At 34.4% G+C, this 19641-nt stretch overlaps 2 protein-coding genes across 2 annotated transcripts; one reads left to right on the forward strand and one right to left on the reverse strand.

Annotated features, from left to right (window-relative positions):
• The first annotated feature begins 5172 nt into the window (after positions 1-5172).
• On the forward strand, positions 5173-5823 carry LOC139900239 (uncharacterized). The gene has a single exon (XM_071883029.1). It carries the CDS (start codon positions 5173-5175, stop codon positions 5821-5823), a length of 651 nt encoding a protein of 216 aa, XP_071739130.1.
• Positions 5824-9785: 3962 nt separating this feature from the next.
• On the reverse strand, positions 9786-11384 carry LOC139896561 (uncharacterized). The gene is made up of 2 exons (XM_071879208.1): positions 10877-11384; positions 9786-10466 (listed from the first exon to the last, which is right to left on the reverse strand). The coding sequence occupies exons 1-2, from the start codon at positions 10897-10899 to the stop codon at positions 9860-9862; spliced, it is 630 nt and encodes a 209-aa protein (XP_071735309.1). The 5' UTR covers positions 10900-11384; the 3' UTR covers positions 9786-9859.
• Between the last annotated feature and the right edge of the window lie 8257 nt (positions 11385-19641).

Genomic DNA, 19641 nt, shown 5'->3' on the forward strand with positions numbered 1-19641 from the left:
TTCTAATTTCAACGACTTTTTTTGCCGTTGGTCCCTCGCTTATACTCCAAAAAGTGGACAGCGTCCCTTCGTTTTTTTTCTGCTTACAGCATCCCTCTATTATCACATTTAAAGATACAGTGTCCCTCCGTCAACTTTTCGTTAAAAAAGTCCGTTAACCCTTGTCATGTGACTTGCATGTGAGGGTAAAATCGTCCTGTCCACTTTTTGGAGTATAATCGAGAGACCATCGACACAAAAAAGTCTTTTTAATTTCTAAAAAAATAAAAAAAATTAAATACTTTATTATATATAATAATAATAATAATAATAATAATAATAATAATAATAATAATAATAATAATAATAATAATAATAATAATAATAATAATAATAATAATAATAATAATAATTGTAAACAGAGACACGAATACTCCAGGGCGATTTAGGCGTGGAAAACGGTTAGGCTAATTCCGGCCAGATCTACAATCTCCGGCACCTTTTTCCGTCAATTTCTGCAATTGTTGTATCTCTATAACATCAATTGACGTTATAACCATGTAATTCGTCCGGATCGAAGAGCGTTACCATGAGTGAGAATCGTAGGGCTTCGACGCGTCAAACGAAGATTCCTGAAAAGCTTAAAGATCATGAGTTGAATAAACGCAAAATAGATGGTAAAAACTCGATTCGAGCTGGTACGAAGGTTGGAGTACAATCAATTGACCTAGGAATGAAAGGTAATGCATCTGATTCACACGATAAGACAGCTGAAGGTGTTTTTTTCCCCTATTACTGTAAGTATGCAATCGCCTTGTGCTAATGAGACGGTTAAGTCTGTTTGTGCTGATGAAATTGTGATGAATACTAGTTCTATTAATTCTGCTAATAAGGATAAGAATACTGTTACATATGCTGATGCTGTATCAAAGGATAGTAGTAATATGAATAGGAAACTTGAATTTGTTCCTACTACTATTGATAAGGATGGTAATGAGTTTGTAATTTTTGATGAGGAATTAGTCAATGAAGGCTGTAAAAAATGGAATACTACTGCATGTGGCTACTTTGTAGGTGTTAATATGGCGTATGGGGTAATGAATTATCACCTTAGGAGAATGTGGAATAAGTTTGGACTGAAAGAGGTGATTATGGATAGTAAACAGATTTGTTACTTCAAATTTGATACTATTGAAGGCATGAATGATGTAATAGAGCAGAGCCCTTGGATGGTTAATGGTAGGCCTCTTGTGGTTAGCAAGTGGGATCCTGAGATGGTTGTGGAAAAAGTGGATCCAAATAAGTTGCCAATTTGGGTTAAGCTGACTAATGTGCCTCTGGAAGCATGGAGTAGCAAGGGGATTAGTGCTATTGCTAGTAGATTGGGGAAACCAATAGTTATGGATAATGTTACTGCTACCATGTGTAATGAAGGAAAGGGAAGGGCAGGGTATGCAAGAGTTTTAGTGGATGTGGCAGCTGCTAAAGGATATGTTGAGGAGGTTGATGTACAATACTTGAATAAGATGAATTCAGTTACAATGGTGAAAAAAGTGAATGTGGAGTATAGTTGGAAGCCTAAGATGTGCACACATTGTGTTGTATTTGGGCACAATCATGCAGAATGCACTATTAGGCCTAGAACTACAGAGGAATTGGAAGTGGAAGCTAAAAATAAGAAAACAATTGTTGATGAAGAAGGCTATGTTGAGGTAAAGAGTAAGAAAAAGAATGATAAGCAAGTTAATAAGGAAGGAAAACAGAATGAGGATTCTAAAGCAGGAAGCTCAAAGTCTCTTATCAAACAGTGGAAATTAAAGGAACAAGTAGCTAAGGAGTATAAAAAGAGTGCTAATAAGTTTGCTATTTTGGTTGATAATGAGGAGGAGGAGGATCCTTTAGGTGACCCCAGATTGGTAGTGGATAAGTATTTGAAGCAAGGAGTTAAGCCAGCAGAGAATGTTCTTAAGAAATGGAATTATGATATGGTAAAGTATTTTCAGATTCAATGGGATATTTTACAAAGAAAGAGAGCTAATCACAAACATGGCAGTGATGTTGATTAAGAAGATGTGTATGCTGATGATAATGTTTGTCAGTTAAGTGAGAATGAATTGGGTCCTGGAGACCCAAAGGTATTATGTTAATGTTCTGTCCTTCTAATTAAGTTTCATTATGGAGTTTAAAGTAGCTGGATGGAACATAAGAGGGATGTGTACAGAGAATAAGCAGGATGAATTAAGGAAGTTTATTAAGGAGGAAAAGTTGAGTATTTGTGCTTTGCTTGAGACTCATCTCAAAGAAAAGAGTATTGATAGAGCTTGTAAGTTTGTCTTTGGGAATTGGGAATGCATATCAAATATTAGGTATAGCCCTAATAGTTGCAGAATAATTCTAGGATGGGATAGTACTAAGGTTCAAGTGATGCCTTTATATATGGATAAGTAAATTATTTTTTGCTTATTTGATTGGAGGGAGTTAAAGAAGAAATTTTATGCTAGTATAGTTTATGCTAGCAATAATGGGAGGGAAAGGAGAAAATTGTGGAAAGCATTAGAAGCACAAAGCATCATTACAAATAGTGCACCATGGGTTCTTTTTGGAGATTTTAATGTAACAAGGAAGCTAGAAGAACATACTGCTGGTGGGTCATTCATTACAGAGGAAATGCATGAATTTAATGAATGTGTTGAGAAATTAGAAGTGGATGATTTAGGGTGTACTGGGTTCCATTATACCTGGACTAAATCTCTTAGGAACCCTAATTGTGGCATTTTGAAGAAATTGGATAGGATTTTGATAAATGAAGAATTCATTAATTGTTTTCCTCAGGTTTATGGTAGGTTTTTGCCTTATCTAATATCAGACCATAGTCCTATGATTTTGGGAGTGTCTACAGAGATACACAGAAGTAAAAAATCTTTCAGGTTTATGAACTATGTTGCATATAAAGAAGGGTTTCTTGAAACTGTGAGCTCAGAATGGGACAAGGGGTATGAAGGATATGCTATGTTTATTGTTGTTAAGAAATTAAAAAATCTTAAAAGAGGGTTAAAGCAACTGAATTGGGATAATGGAAATTTGCATACAAAAGTCGAGAAGTTGAAAATTGATTTGCAACAGGCACAGAGTCTGATTGATAGTAACCCTTTTGATTCATCCTTAAGATCTAAAGCAGCAAGCCTTTTAAAGGAATATGAAGAGGCAAAGTTGGATGAATTTAGGTTGTTACAACAAAAAACAAAGTTGGAGTGGCTTATGGATGGGGACAAGAATACAAAATTTTTCCATAGTGTGTTAAAAAGTAGAAAACAAAAGAGTTTTGTTAATAGTATTTGTGATGAGAGTGGAATGAGATACTATGATGAGCAAGTTGCTGAGCAGTGTGTCAAACACTTTACACAATTTTTAGGTAATAGTGCCAAAGTGAAGCCTGTGGAGGAATTGAGAGATGTGTTCACTAATGTTTTACCTAGTGAAGTGGCTAACAAAATGATAGCAAAGGTCACAGATGAAGAAGTCAAAAAAGCAATGTTTGATATAGATATGAATAAAGCTGCAGGGCCAGATGGCTACTCATCTTGTTTTTTCAGAAAAGCTTGGAACATTGTGGGGCCAGATGTGTGTGCAGCTGTAAAAGAGTTTTTTACCTCAGGAAAACTCCTTGGTGAGCTCAATGCAACTCTTATTGCTCTTATTCCAAAAATAGACACTCCAAATAAAGTATCAGATTTTAGGCCTATAGCATGTTGTAATGTTTTGTACAAGTGCATAAGCAAGATCCTTACTAACAGAATCAAAGATGGATTGGATTTGATTGTGAGTAATAATCAGAGTGCTTTCATTCCTGGGAGGAGTATTCAAGATAATATTATGCTCACTCAAGAGTTACTTAAAGGGTATAATAGGAGCAATGGTCCAAAGAGGTGTTCAATGAAAATTGATATTCAAAAAGCTTATGATACAATTGAATGGAGTTTTTAAGAGAAAATATTGATCAAGTTTGGATTCCATGAAAAAATGGTGAATTGGATAATGACTTGTGTGACCACAACCACCTTTTCAGTGTGTGTTAATGGGGGTATTCATGGATTTTTTAAAGGAGGGAGAGGTTTAAGGCAGGGTGATCCTATTTCACCATATTTGTTTACATTAGTAATGGAGGTATTCAACTTGATAATGGTTAAAAAGACATCCAGTAATCCAGAGTTCAAGTATCATTCTGGGTGCAAACTTATGAAACTAACTCATTTAAGTTTTGCTGATGATTTGTTGGTGCTCTGTCATGGGGATGATGGGTCTGTTAAAGTGGTTAAGGAGAGTCTGGATTTATTTAGCCAGGTTTCAGGTTTATACCCAAATCTATCTAAAAGCACAATATTCTTTGGTAGTATTCATATTGGTATGAGAATGAAAATACTGGATATAATGCCTCTTCCTGTTGGTAAGCTTCCTATGAGGTACTTGGGCATTCCATTACTGGCAAAAAAGTTAAGTGTTAGTGATTGTAAGAGCTTGATTGATAAGGTTAAAAATAAAATTTGGCACTGGAGAAATAAGAGATTATCTTATGCTGGTAGGCTTCTGCTCATTAATTTTGTACTTAGTTCCATGCATGTCTATTGGGCTTCAGTATTCATGCTTCCTAAGTCAGTTTTGCATAGTATTGAAAAGGAATTAAAGAGTTTTTTGTGGTGTCAAGGGGGAAAAATCTAGGGTAAAGCAAAAATTGCCTGGAAAATTGTATGTACTCCTAAAGAGCAAGGTGGATTGGGTATAAAACCAATGAAGGAGTGGAATGAAGTACTACTAATGAAGCAGTTGTGGAAAATTATTGAAAGAAAGGAAAAAATTATTGAAAGAAAGGAAACTTTATGGTTTCAATGGGTGAATTTGGTCAAACTCAAAAAGAGAAGTATATGGGATATTCAAGTTGACTGTAATGACAGTTGGAATTGGAAGCAATTATTGGATATGAGGGATAAAATTAAGCATCATGTTCACTATGAGATTGGCAATGGGAAACAGACTTCAATATGGTTTGATAAGTGGAGTGTAGTGGGTGCCCTAGATCAAATTATATCAAGAAGGGAAAGATATAATATAAGATTTAAGGATGATTAGTCTGTGGAACAAAACAAGGAGTGTGTTGGGGATGAATGGCCTGAAGAGTGGACAATTAAATTCCCTTTAATGAATAGTATCATAATCCCAAATTTGAAGAATGTTGATGATCAGATACTGTGGATTTGTAATAATGGTACTAAGGTGCAATATTCTACTAAACAGGTCTGGAGGGATTTGAGACCTATTGTTGATACAAAAAGATGGTATCATGTAGTGTGGTTTACCCATATGATCCCTAAACATGCATTTATTTTTTGGCTAGCCATTTGGGACGGGTTATCAACAAAAGTCAGAGTTCAAAAATGGAATCCAATGGTTGATGATAAATGTTGCTTATGTGATCAAGTTAGTGAGTCAGTTGAACATCTATTTTTTAGATGTGATTATTCTAAAGTTCTATGGGAAAGAATGAAGAGTAAACTGCTATTCAAGGGTTTAACAGATAAATTGCAGGAGATGGTTGAAACTTTGTCAAATTATCCCTACAAGAATCAAATTTGGAATATAATCAATAGATTGGTTATTGCTGCAGCAGTTTATTTTGTATGGCAAGAGAGAAATCTAAGAATTCTTCAAGGGAAAAAGAGGAATGTGCAGGATTTGGTTGAATATGCTCAAAGTTATATTCGAGTCAAAATGTTGACTTTTAAAGTCAACAATTCTGCTGCAGTTGCAAAAGCCGAAGAAATATGGGGTGTGCAGTTTAAAAGGAAGTAATTCTATATGTTTAGATATAGGATCTGTGTATTGTTTGTATCCAGCCATTTGGCTTTGTTTTAGGGTTGGGGTATATCCTGCCTGATGTATGTTGCTTTGTGTTCAATGAAATAATATTTAATTTGCCAAAAAAAATAAAAAAATAAAATAATAATAATAATAATAATAACTATATAAATATAATTTATCCCTATAATTTAAATACTTTATTATATATCATAAATAATAATTTATCATTATCATTAAAATTATTTATTATTATTATTTCTATTATTATTATCATTATTATTACTTTTTTTATTATTAATAATATTATCAAATTATTATTATTAATATATTTATTAATAATTAATATCAATTAAAAAAAGTCAAAAACAATGTAACTGATTATATATTCTAAAACAATTAATTCAATGTTATTTTTGGACTTTCATCCGAATTATAATCAACCATTATCAGTTCTTGATTTATTTGAAAACGAAAAAAAAATTAAACAAACACAGCTATATGCTATTCGCGACTGTCCCAAAAAAAAATTGATTTTCGAATTTGATCACGTAATGAACAATGATTATAACATGAAATAGTTTTTAAATCGTTCATATAAACTATTGGAATCATCAATTTAACTCAAAACACCAAAATAAGTTCGAATTTTACCATGAACACCTCGTTTGACTTTTTGAAATTTAAGTTTGACTCGAAAATTCGAACTCGATATTAGGAATTGGGTTTTGAAACTTTGCAGTTAGTTTAAATAAGAGATTTCTAACATGACTGCATTTATGGATTTTGAAAAACAATACGAAATTGAGATTTTGATTTAAACGTGACATAAAGAGGTATCGAAAAGAAAAAAAAATATAAAAATAAATTATATTTATATAGTTATTATTATTATTATTATTATTATATATAATAAAGTATTTAAATTTTTTTCTATTTTTTTAGAAATTAAAAATATATAAATTACGGAGTATAAAAAAATTTGCGTCAGTGGTCCCTCTATTTAAGTGAAGAAGATGAAGAAGAAGAAGTGAAAAGGACGATTTTACCCTCACATGCAAGTCACATGACAAGGGTTAACGGACTTTTTTAACGAAAAGTTGACGGAGGGACACTGTATCTTTAAATGTGATAATGGGGGGATGCTGTAAGCAGGAAAAAAAACGAAGGGACGCTGTCCACTTTTTGGAGTATAATCGAGGGACCAACGGCTCAAAAAAGTCAATTTCAAACTTTAATAGTTTATAACTAGTAAAATGGGCCTGCGCGATGCCGTGGGGCCTTTCGAGTTGCGTATTCATAGTTAACGGAGCGTTATGTATCTATAGAAGTAAAAACGTTTTGCTACGGGTGTTTTTTGATACACGTAGTTAGTACGTAGGTGTGTATATGTATTGAATATATCCGAGGTATTTAGCGTTTTTTTAGAAGTGTCCGTTTTGCGTATAGTTAGTCCCGTTGTGATCGCAAGATTTTTTTGAGTTGAACGGTGGGTTCGAAAAAATTTAACGCGGGGCGAGCGGAAAGATATGTCCCGTTAAAATACGGGTGAAGTTTGATTAAGTTTTTTAATTAAAATAATAAGTTTCATTTTACACCCCTGATATGGGAATCTAATTTAAAATTTTGAAATAGTTTGAGGGGGTGTTTGGTTTTTCCCCTCTTTTGGCCCATATTGTCGTTTTTACCCAAAATTGGGTGGGAATAGGGCCAAAACGACCAAAAGTTTAGTCCCCCAATATTGTCGTTTTTACCCAAAATTGGGTGGGAATGGGGCCAAAACGACCAAAAGTTTGGTCCCCATTAGTATAGAGTAGAAATGACTATATAACTTGTTTACTTATTTACACTTCCAAAGTCTTTCAACTTGCTATTTTACACCTCAAAATTAACATACGTTCAAAACCATGGTAAGGCCCAAATGGGCCAGGCACATCCAACTAACTAATGTGGGCTTATAAATAACATATCCCCTCAGCAAAGTTTACCTCTACAAAATCAATGGTTCGCCCATGTTCTTTCTTTACTTCAACAACCGAATCATTGATTAATAACTTTTTTTTCTAAAGTAACGATAACATTAAACAAAGTTTATTCATTGATAGATTAAAAAGACGAATAAACATACAAGGAAAACAAAAGCATTGCAAGGCTCGGAAGCATTAAACGATCCTAAACACTAAACAAAAAGCAAAAAGCTAACTACACCTGAGCCTTGAGCAACCGGATCAATAAAACGGTCTCGAAACACAAACAAATAAAATAACCAATACAATAACTCAAGACTAACAACACTAAAAAAAATGACAAACGACACTAGAAAAGAAAACATATCGCAAACTACCCGACAACCGTTTTACCTTTTCAAGTCTCGAAAATCGGATTAACAACCACTCCATCAACTTTCAATCGATTAAATTTCCTTTCCGCCGGATTTTCAATCGCATACGATGAAACCTTAGCCAGAGAGCTACTAATCCTAATACCCAGCACGAAGTCATCCTTTCTCAAGACCCTCAAAAAAACCAAAACTTCGATCCACTTCATCACTACAAATAAACTCGGGCTCGTTGCTACCCGAATCAATACCCACGCCATCAATCTGTGCCGAGGGTTCACAAACGTCAATCTTTTCTAAACCATTGCTTTTCAACCACGTAGCTTTGTCCCATAGCGTGTACACATTTTTCACCATCTTATTCTTCATTTAAAATTGATAGTACAACTAGTATCAATAATAGGCGTATGAGAAGTTGGGCCAATTTGATAATTAAGCTTCTTATTGTTAGCCTGAGTAACAAAAGGAACACAACAAGGTCTAGACTCATCACATGCAAATAAGGTTTATGGGATCTAGCATTTTTCATAGATAAATAACTGAAGTGTTTGGTATCATGGTCAATATATCTATTCTACTTCAAATGCAAATAAGGTTTATGGGGTCTTATTTTTTCAAGTATATCATGTACTGTATTCTATTCTATTCTATTCTATTCTATATTACTATTAGATATCTGTTACCAATTTATTAAGCCTTTTTTCTGAATAAAAAAAATCCATTTTGTCTTAAAAAGCTCAAAAGCTATTACCTTTAGGTGAGCTTAATCTTAAAAATTACTCCACTAGTACTTTAAAATCATATACTAGTTTTTATATGTATTTGTATACTTTTGTTTAAACCATACTTATGTAAATCACTTTTTTTAACATCTAATACATCTTAGTTATTTGGTAGCAAAAGAACAGAGAGTTCATTCCTCAAGAAATCTCTCCTCAGAGAACACAAATCAAGGTGAACAACCCACCAAACGGTCAACACAAAGAAGTATGTAGTTTTTGCTCCTTGATGACCAGATTATTATGATTTATTATGTTGTGATTATGATAATATTAGTATGATAATACTTTTTCATGTTTCTTTTTATCATCATTAGTTGTATACAAACATTATCTGATGGTAGTAGTTAGTTTATACTCTGTATTAAGATTTTGACCCATTATTCTGTTTTGCTGTACATCTCAAGGCATGCCTTATTTCACCACCACACATCTCATCCCATCTCCCATACATCAAACGTATATACATATATAGAAACACTTGTCAAGATTTTGTTGAAGTTTGACAAGTTTGAGCTTTTAAAACTATTGTCAATCTGAAAATGTACAACATTTACTTTCTCAAAAACTTAAGATTTACCAATTGATCCTGAATCAGCAAGAATTTGTTTTTCTGAATGTTTTTCAAAGATCAATAAAAACCCAGTTAAAATAGGTGTGAAAGCTTAAAACTTTGTGTTGAAAAAGGGCTTAAAAATGGCAAGATGTGTTTTTTTTTCAGCTTCACATAGCATCTAGTTTGATAGAGTATAATGCTGAATGCTGATAAATGCTGAAGTCATTTTACTAAAATAGTAATAGTATAACAAAAGAAGATTAGTTAGTATCATATCTTTATTTACTTACTATAACTATCCACAAAATCCTTCACATATACAGTAGTATATATCTGAACTAAGCATGTCATAGAATATCATATCGCCTTTGCCATTTGTTCTTTGAACAAATCACCAATGACAATGGCCCATTTCAGATCGTGAGTGCCTTTTCTCCCCTCCTCTTCCAGTTCTTCGATTCTTTTCTCCAGCATGCTAATTGATGTTCCCAAAAAATCAACCTTGGTTTCCTCTTTTAAAACATTATTGGTGTCCTTCAATTCATCAAGTATCTCTTGCAACTTTTTCCCTTCTTTGACCTTCTTTTCAACCATCTGTTTCAGTTTGTCAATGTAACTGACTTCATCTCCTTCTTGAAGCTTTTCAGGATCAAGCTCCATAACCTTTTCTCTAAGTGCTTTCACTTTTGTCGCCACCTCTCCAAACTCTTTTTTTTTCAGTGTTAACTGAGCTGAGATTTCATTTTTGCTAATGGAGTTGTAATCTTCTATTTCTTTTGTCATGATCTCCTCTTTAATTCTCAGATCATTATATTTCTTTTCCCACTCTTGTATGATTAATGTTTCCTTTTCCAGCAAACCAACTAGCCGTGCTTTCTCTTTTTCAAATTCAGCTTTGTATGATTCTCTATTATGTTCTATATCATTGACGGTAGCGTCGAATTCCGAGAGTAACATCTCTAATCTGCACCACACATTTACTATTATCATTAAGATTGATTGATTACAAACAAACAATTCAATAACCATGATTGCAATTTTAAACTATTCTTAGTAAAGAAAATATATCATTTTAATCTGCACCGCACAATTACTTACTATTATCATTAAGATTAATTGATTACAATCAATTAAATAACCATACTTACAATTTTAAACTATTTTGAGTAAAGAACATTTTTTTTTTTTTTGGGCGAAAAAAGCAATAACTTTTATAACTAAGAGTGATCATCAAAAAGATGAAAAACCCCGAAACGTACAATAGTACAACATAGACATACGAGCCCGACTAAACAAAACCTAACGAGCGCTCACTACAATAACACTAGATAAATAAACCAACCAATGAAAAAAGATAAAAAGTAAACGGCTCACATCAAGAGGAAACGAAGGATCATGGCTCAAGAATCTTTGATGAAATCGGAGAATTTTATCTTTGAGTAAAGAACATATATCATCTACTATTTAATGCCATAAATAGTTATTTCACTTTTCTACTAATGGCTTGCCACTTTGATGTTACCTTTTAATCATTTAAACCTATAAACCTATGTATGATTTCTTATTAAATAGCAGAGGTAAGATATACAACTAAATTCATACACTTAGACCCTAAATACCATTAAAAAGGAAGAGAAAGGTTGATGGGGTGGTGGCGTTTTAGGGACTGCAGCAGCAGCAAATTTGTAGCTGCGGTGGTGGTAGTTCATTAGGTTGAAGAAGAAAGGAAAAAGAAAGAGATAGAGAGAGAGAGAGAGAATGGTGGTGGTCTAGTGAGGTGATGGTTATCGGTGGAGATTGATGGTGGCTCACGGTGGTGGTGATTGAGGGTGGTGACGGGTTGAAATGGAAATCAAAGATGAATGTGATGAGTGTTCAAATTACAAGTGTTGGTGATTTCATCACATCATACAAGTGTAGATTATATTTATACATATATCTATATATAATTTCTATTAGTGGAATGAAAAGCAAGGGAAACAGTTAAAAGAAGAATCAAGACTTTAATAACACGGATAAAACACTTAATTCCAAATTCGGTTATTAAATGTTAAATCAAAATAATATATATATATATATATATATATATATATATATATATATATATATATATATATATATTATAATAGTAATATTAATAATTAATAATAAACGTTCTCTATCAATCAGTAGCCTCAAATTTTTAGATTCACTCTAGCGACAGTTTATCACGGATGACTATATCGTGTCCATTGCTAAACAGTTGACGTATAAAAGTGTTCTTAAAAATCCCAAATTTTTAATTTAAATAGTTTTATTTATTTTGGTCATTATGGTATAAAATTCTGTCATTAACTATTAAATAAAAATTACATTAATTATTCACTCCCAACCCCAAGTAAAAATATAAAAGTTTTAAAATTCAACAAATGTTTTCTAAATATATTTTTAATAAGTCTATAATTTATATAACTCATTTTCGGATCATCGCTTATTTTAAAATCATATAAGTTCGAATTAAACTAATCATTTGAATGACAAACGAATGTTATTATTGTTTCCTAAATGAATTCAAAACTATTTATTTTTGAATTACATTATATTTACATAAATATATATTAGCTAACAATTTAATTATTAGTTCAAATCATATAATACTTTATTTAATATCTCTAATTATTATTTATATATATATACACACACACATATCTAATTACAATTAATTGTTCGTGAATCATCGAGAGCAGTCGAAGGTCAATTGAATATATGAAACACTTCAAACATTTTTGAGACTCAGTTTAATAGACTTTGCTTATCGTGTCGAATTCATATAAAGATTAAGTTTAAATTTGGTCGGAAATTTTCGGGTCGTCACACTATCCCATTATAATATTTGGGGCCCCAAAAAAATTGGGCCCTGTTCAATTGAACGGGTTGCTCTACCTCTCTACCTTCGGGCCGGGCCTGCCCTCAATCCCCCATTCTAACCGAAGGAACCACTTCCAAGGTTAGATCCTCATTCATTCCTTTACTAGCACTTTAAGTCAGATTTTTGGCTTGATCATTTGGCGCCATCAGTGAGATCGAAAAATCAACCTTTGCATTAACACGATGTTAGGTCCTACACCAACCCCAATAACTGTCGAAGAGCAATACGACCCTTTGCGGCTAACTGTCGACAGCGATTTCGTAACCCCCAGCGGACACATTCATCGAAGCAGTTTCCCAGAAAGGGTTAGTGGCACGAGACTCAACTTTGACGAAGGCACTCACTCGGGGCCGCAAGTCACTGAATCGAAACGACCGGACCTAATTGTCTCAGAACCTGGCGTGACAATGGGACCACCTCTGAAACCATTACTGGTGACGAAGGATTAGATTTCTTAAGGAAGGAGGTTTTGTTCTACTGTCCCTCTTGGAAAGCATTGCTATAAAGCATGCCGGAGAATCGGTTGCACCGCAAAGTGACTATGTGTGTGTCACATCTGAGTTTTGCAGGAGCTCTGGTAAGACAAAAGACGAAGCTCGTCAAGAGCTCATTGAGACTTTGATCTGGAAGCACCACCATCAATGAGCGCTCAAGTGGAACAGTCGGGTGTGGCTGACGGGATGTTAAACAATTGGTATGCTATGATGGGGAGCAATAAAGTAAAAAAGCTCTTCGATCCATCGGCAACATCAAAAAAGTTCACAAGGGAGATAGTGTAACATCCCGCATTTTTCCGTTAAATTTATTTTTAACACCGTTTTTTTAGATAATATCTTTTGTTATCTAAATTCGTGTCTTTCGTTAACTAACGTTCTTAATATTTCCGTTATTGGATTATCACACCTCTTGTTACTCTAGTGTATTTAAATAATTCGTTCGATTAATTCACGCACCCGCATCCAAACTCGAGGGACTAATGTTGTCAAGTGAGAAAAGAGGTAACTAGTGGTTGACTAGTCAACCACCTTCCTCCCCACCATTCATTATTTTTCTTTTCTTTTCCATTTTCTCTCCATTTTTTTTTACTTCCAAACTTCCACCATTTGATCTTCATCACTAATTCATCATCTAAATCCGAATCAAGAAGTTAACATCAAAATAAATCGTACTTTTGGAATCCTCTCTTCATCCTCTACATTTTGGTACCAATTTCACTACTTGGGGTAAGGTTTCTAAAAACTCTAAATTTCTCTAATTCGATTTATAGACTTGAAATGGTGTTAATTAGGGTCTATGGCTCGAGTCTAGCATGAATATGTGAATTATATGCTCGATCTTGTTGTTTTACATAAACTATCATGAACTTGAAATGGGTTTGTTTAATCTTGAGTTTTGGGATGATTAAATGTTGTTTAAATGTTAAAGTTCATGTATTAAATGTGTTACTAGCATCGTTAGCTTCGTTTTGGTATGTAGGTTGATTTAGAAAAGCTTCATTTACAAAATGGTTGAATTCATGATTCTTGGTTAGGATTTGATGAACTTTAAAATGAACTTTTGATGCATTGTATGCTTGTTAATGTTGTTAGTAAGTGTTTAGTTGCAATATATGTTTAATTACCTTCGAAACGGCATATCGTATGTGTAAATTGGATTCCCGAATCATGAAATGTATTTTATGAACTTGAAACTTTGATAATGAACTTTTACCGATCATTCGACGAGGATGTTGTTGTTGTAAATGATGAATTTGATTTATGAAACATGTTTAATCGTATTCCTCGTCAAATTTCCTTTCTAACGATATAAGAAACGTGTTTTGAGTGTTTACGGTTCGTTAATTGTGTTTGAATGAAATTTGGTTTGAGACTTAGACATTTGAAACAGCCCAGGTACCAGGCCACGCCTAATGTCGCGACGCGGCCCTCCTCTGTTGCGGCGCGGCAATGGCCGAGTTTGGGGACTGTTCAACTTTGCACTTTTTTGTTTAATTCCAACTATGCTACTCACCTCCGATTAACATGTAACTTGTTCTAACATGCTCATATATGATTATATGACTCAGAAAAATTGTCCGCGACCTGACCCGAACATGTTGACTTTTTCGTTGACTTTGACCAAAGTTTATTTTATACTTTTAGTCAAACTTAACAAAACACTTATGCAATCGTTCTAATCTTATTTTATACTTGATTCTTGCATGAAACTTGACAACGTGATTCACATGCTATATAATCGAGTCGTAACGAGCCATAGGACTAATTGAACACATTTCGCCCGACCTTGTGTCGTAACTGGTTAATTGATACAACTTACTTGTTTAGGTTAAGACTAAGCAACTTTCATGCACACGTTTACTTTATGAAGTACTTTTATACTCGTGCACTCGAGGTGAGATCATAATCCCACCCTTTTCAATAACTTTTATACTTTTAAATCGTGGGCTGAGAAACATATACTTTGTATACATTTTATACTGTTTATACTCTTATACTTTGAACACAAATACGAAAGCAAAGATACGTACGAGTTAGAACAAAAATCCTCAAGTCCAATTATCATCAGTTACACTTGTAGGGTGTAAGCGTGAACTTATGTTGTGTGGCCATACGGGTTTGACGAACCCTCATTCGGATGAATGAAACGTATTTTCATGAAATAGTGTAGGTTCTAACACTATATGCAGAGGTAAGATTCAGTTAAGCTTTGATAATTGGATGCTCGTGATAGAAACACATCTTTTGAGATGTATACGCTTGATAATCGGTTTATACTAAATCTTGTGGTTCAAAAACATACTTTTACAAATACAGCTATGATTTCACCAACGTTTTTCGTTGACAGTTTTCTATATGTTTCTCAGGTTCATACTTGGCTACTTGATACATGCTTCCGCACACTTTGATTACTTGCTTGGAGTCAAGCATACATACTTACGCTATTTATAGTAACCGTGGTTTTAAACTAATTATGTCGCAAATTATTTCATTTATACTTAACATATTTGGTAAACTTAAACTTGTTGTCGATCCGTTTGGTAAACTAAACTTTGCAAGTCTTGTACGTTTCAAATGAATGCGACATAATTTTGGTCAAACGCGTCTCATATAGGGACTATGACCACGCAACGGGACCTAAGTTAACGGCGCCGTCAATGACGATTTTGTCGGGTCGCTATAGATGGTATCAGAGCGTTGGTTGTAGGGAACTAGGATATGCATTCGTGTGTCTAAAAGAGTCGTTAGGACGTATTAGTGAATCTAGACTACAACCGGATAGTTAATCATTGCATTCTGACATACATTTGCTATAGATAGCACTTACTTGACTACTTGTGCATTATACTTGAATCATTCTTAGGCAAACTTTTTAATGGTACCAAACTTTCATCATACGAATCGGTATTCTGCCACTTTCTGGTAACCCACGTTAATTTCAAGATTCATACACGTAAGGATGACAAAGACTTCATTAGTCACACTAGTTCGAGAACTCGGTCTCCCATATTGTTATTCGCCACCGTCTCAACTTACTATCATTGTCACACCGGTGTTCCTTACTATCTACCACTTCTTGTTACTACCATCATTACTCTAGGTGAGTATCGTCGTCGCTACTTATCATTACGGTTACGTACTACTCGTTATCATGATTCGTTACACTTGTCGTACCGGAATACATTATTGTTTGACTTGAACCGCATTTAACGTGAACAATCATTATACCCTTCCCTCGGGGAACGCTTCTTTAGAGTTGCACAAATTCTTTCGATTCAATACGAGTCACGTTAGTGATGTCGCTATACTTTGTACATTTTAAATCTTCACAATTACACGAACTTGAATCTATGGAGTGATGTGGGAATGGAGGTATGAGTTAGTATAATATAACGACACTCGATCAACGTGGTTATATTATAGTAAGTCATACCAAAGTTCTAATAACACGTGATGGTGATTGGACTCGATCAACCTAATCACCACCATGTGCCATGTACATGACTTCATTTTTCTTGTTGGATATCTGAAAACTCTGAGAATATTGATAACAACCATACCAAGGACACACCTTCGAATATTGTCGAACCATATTTATGCTTTCGAATGAATGGAAAATTCTTTCAACTTCAAACATATGTTATACGTGTATACTATCTCGTTTTCACACAGTTTTATCGGTGAACTACAATATGCTTGTTATGCTCACATCGAGGCGGAAACTTCTCTCACATCACACCCATACTTCCGATTCAGGAAATCTTTTATCTAAATTTTCAATGGAGAGAGAGACTCTTCACATTATGCTAGTATTCGCCTCGAGGGTGAATAGTCCTAACGAACGATTTTCAGAAATCGATAAGAAACTTGCTCTAACAAACGTTTTCGGAAATCGATAAATCTTCCGCTGCGCGAATTTCTTGAGAAACAAAAACTTGTTCAAATATATCTTAAATAAATGTACCTCGTCTCGAATCGAGATTCTCGTTTTGTAACGACCCGACCAAAACCGTTATTGACGGCGCCGTTAACTTAGGTCCCGTTGCGTGGTCGTAGTCCCTATATGAGACTCGTTTGACCAAAATTATGTCGCATTCATTTGAAAGGCACAAGACTTGCAAGTTTAGTTTACAAAACCATTCGACAGCAAGTCTAAGTTTACAAAAGTCATAAAGTATAAATGAAATAACTTGCGACATAATATAAGTTGAAAAACACAGTTGCTATAAATAGCGTAAGTATGTAAACAAAAGTTTGAATCCAAAAGTGCTATCCCTAGCGTATGTATGTATGTATGCTTGACCCCAAGCAAGAAATCAGAGTGTATGCATGTATGCTTGACCCCAAGCAAGTATGAATGTACGCGGAAGCATGTATCAAATAGCCATGTATGAACCTGAGAAACATATAGAAGAATCTGTCAACGCAAAAACGTTGGTGAAATCATAGGTTTGAGTAAGTGAGTAAAAGTAAAGTAAGTCGAACCACAAGATTTGCAAAGTTGAAATAATAGTAGTACATTCTAAAAGTTAATATTCACGAGCACCCAATTATCAAAGCTTAACGTTCCGTCCGTTGAATACCCCATCAATTAGTGCTAGAACAACACTGTTCCCGAAGATATATTTCATTCGTAAACGGTAGCGAACCGTTTGAATGAGGGTTTGTCAAACCCATATGGCCATATAACATAAGTTCTCGCTTACACCATCTGATGTAACTAATGATAATCGGATTGAGGATTTTCGTTCTAAACTCGTATGTAGAATGTTTGTTTTCCCGTTCTTGTGTTCACTTAGTTCAAAAGAATCGTTTATGTTTTCTCATCCCAAAAGTAAGTTCAAAAGAGTAAAAAGTGGGACTATGATCTCACCTCGAGTGCACGAGTATAAAGGTACTTCACAAAGTAAACGTGTGCATGAAAGTTGCTTAGTCTTGACCTAAACAAGTAAATTGTATCAATTAACCGGTTACGACACATGGTTGGGTGAAATGTGTTCAATTAGTCCTATGGCTCGTTACGACTCGAATAGTATAGCATGTGAATCACGTTGTCAAGTTTCATGCAAGAATCAAGTATAAAAGCATGTTAGAACGATTGTAATAAAGTTTGAGTTGACATTTCAAAACCTTACCATTAGAAAGGAAATCTTATTACGTTTCCAACGATATTTGATTCATCGAAAACGGAGTTACGGTCAAAAAGTTATGGCCAAAACAAGTTTGCTGAAGTTCGGATGAAACAGGCAATTGTCACGGCGCGACAAATTGCTCCGCGGCGCGACAAATGCCTATGTTGAAGGTCAGAAAGCTTGAAAAACATGTTCTAAAATCACCCTTTGGGCCACGGCGCGACAAATTGCTCCGCGGCGCGACAATGGCCGTGGCCTGGTCCCTGGCCTGTTTCACTTGTTCAAGGCTTGGTAAAATTTCAAACAAACGCAAAACTCAAACCGTAAACAATTAGGAAGCGTATCTTATACCGTTGGAAAGCTCTTTTGACAAGGAACACAACTAAACATGTTTCATCAAACAAAAACAACATTTTCCATAACCGATTTCTCGTCAAGTGATCGTTTAAAAGTCCATTTTCAAAGTTTCAAGTTCATCAATTGCATTTTAAGTTTCGGGAATCCAATTTACACATACGATATGCCGTTTCGAAGGTAATTAAGCATACATTACAACTAATCACTAACAATTAACATTCCATGGCATTCAAGCATCAAAAGTTCATGTCAAGAACTATCAAACCCTAGTCAAACATCACAAAATCATTAATCGGGTTTTTGAAGTTTTCTTAATCAACCTACACATCCAAACGAAGCTAGTGATACTAGTAACACAATTAAAACATGCACTTTAACAATCTAACAACATTAACTCATCCAAAATCAAGGATTAAGCAAACCCATTTCAAATGTTCAAACTAGTTACTCAAAACAACGAATCGAGCAAACAAAACATATATTCATGTTATACACGAGCCATAGACACTAACTAACACCATTTCAAGTCAAAAACACGAATTTATAGAAATCTAGAGTTTTTAGAAAGTTACCCAAACGAGATGAAGTTGGTATCAAATTGTAGAGGATGAAGAGAGGATTCCAAATATGTAATTTGTTTTGAAGTTTGCTTCCCGATCCGGATTTAGATGATGATTTATGTTTGTGTTCTTGAGAGAAAAAAAAGAAAGAAAGAAGGAAAAAGAAATGGATGAATGAGGGGTGGAGGTGGTGAGTGGTTGACTAGTCAACTACTAGCCACCTCTTTGGTCAAGTGGCGGAACTAGTCCCTCAAGTTTCAGAGCGGGTGCGGGAATTAACCAAACGAATATTTTTAAAACGCAAGTTAACGAGAGATGTTATAATTAAATGACGGAATTATTGTGAACGTTAGTCAACGGAAACTACGAATTTAAATAACGAAAGGTATTATTTAAAAGAAAAAGACGGTGTTAAAAATAAATTTAACGGAAAAAGGCGGGATGTTACACGTTTCACTTCTAGATTTTTAGAGTGCCTTACAAAAAGCCTCGGGACCACGTTTAGACATGAGTACCGCACATCAACCACAACCCGACGGACCGAGCAAACATACGATTCAAACCTTGGAAACCGTAATACGAATTTGTGTTATCAACTTCAAATTTACTTGAGAAAAGTATTTGCCTTTAGCCGAATTCTAGTATTACAATAATTTTCATTCGAGTATTAACGCCACACCTTTCG

Source organism: Rutidosis leptorrhynchoides, chromosome 3, assembly GCF_046630445.1.
Source record: "Rutidosis leptorrhynchoides isolate AG116_Rl617_1_P2 chromosome 3, CSIRO_AGI_Rlap_v1, whole genome shotgun sequence".
Classification (NCBI taxonomy): domain Eukaryota; kingdom Viridiplantae; phylum Streptophyta; class Magnoliopsida; order Asterales; family Asteraceae; genus Rutidosis; species Rutidosis leptorrhynchoides.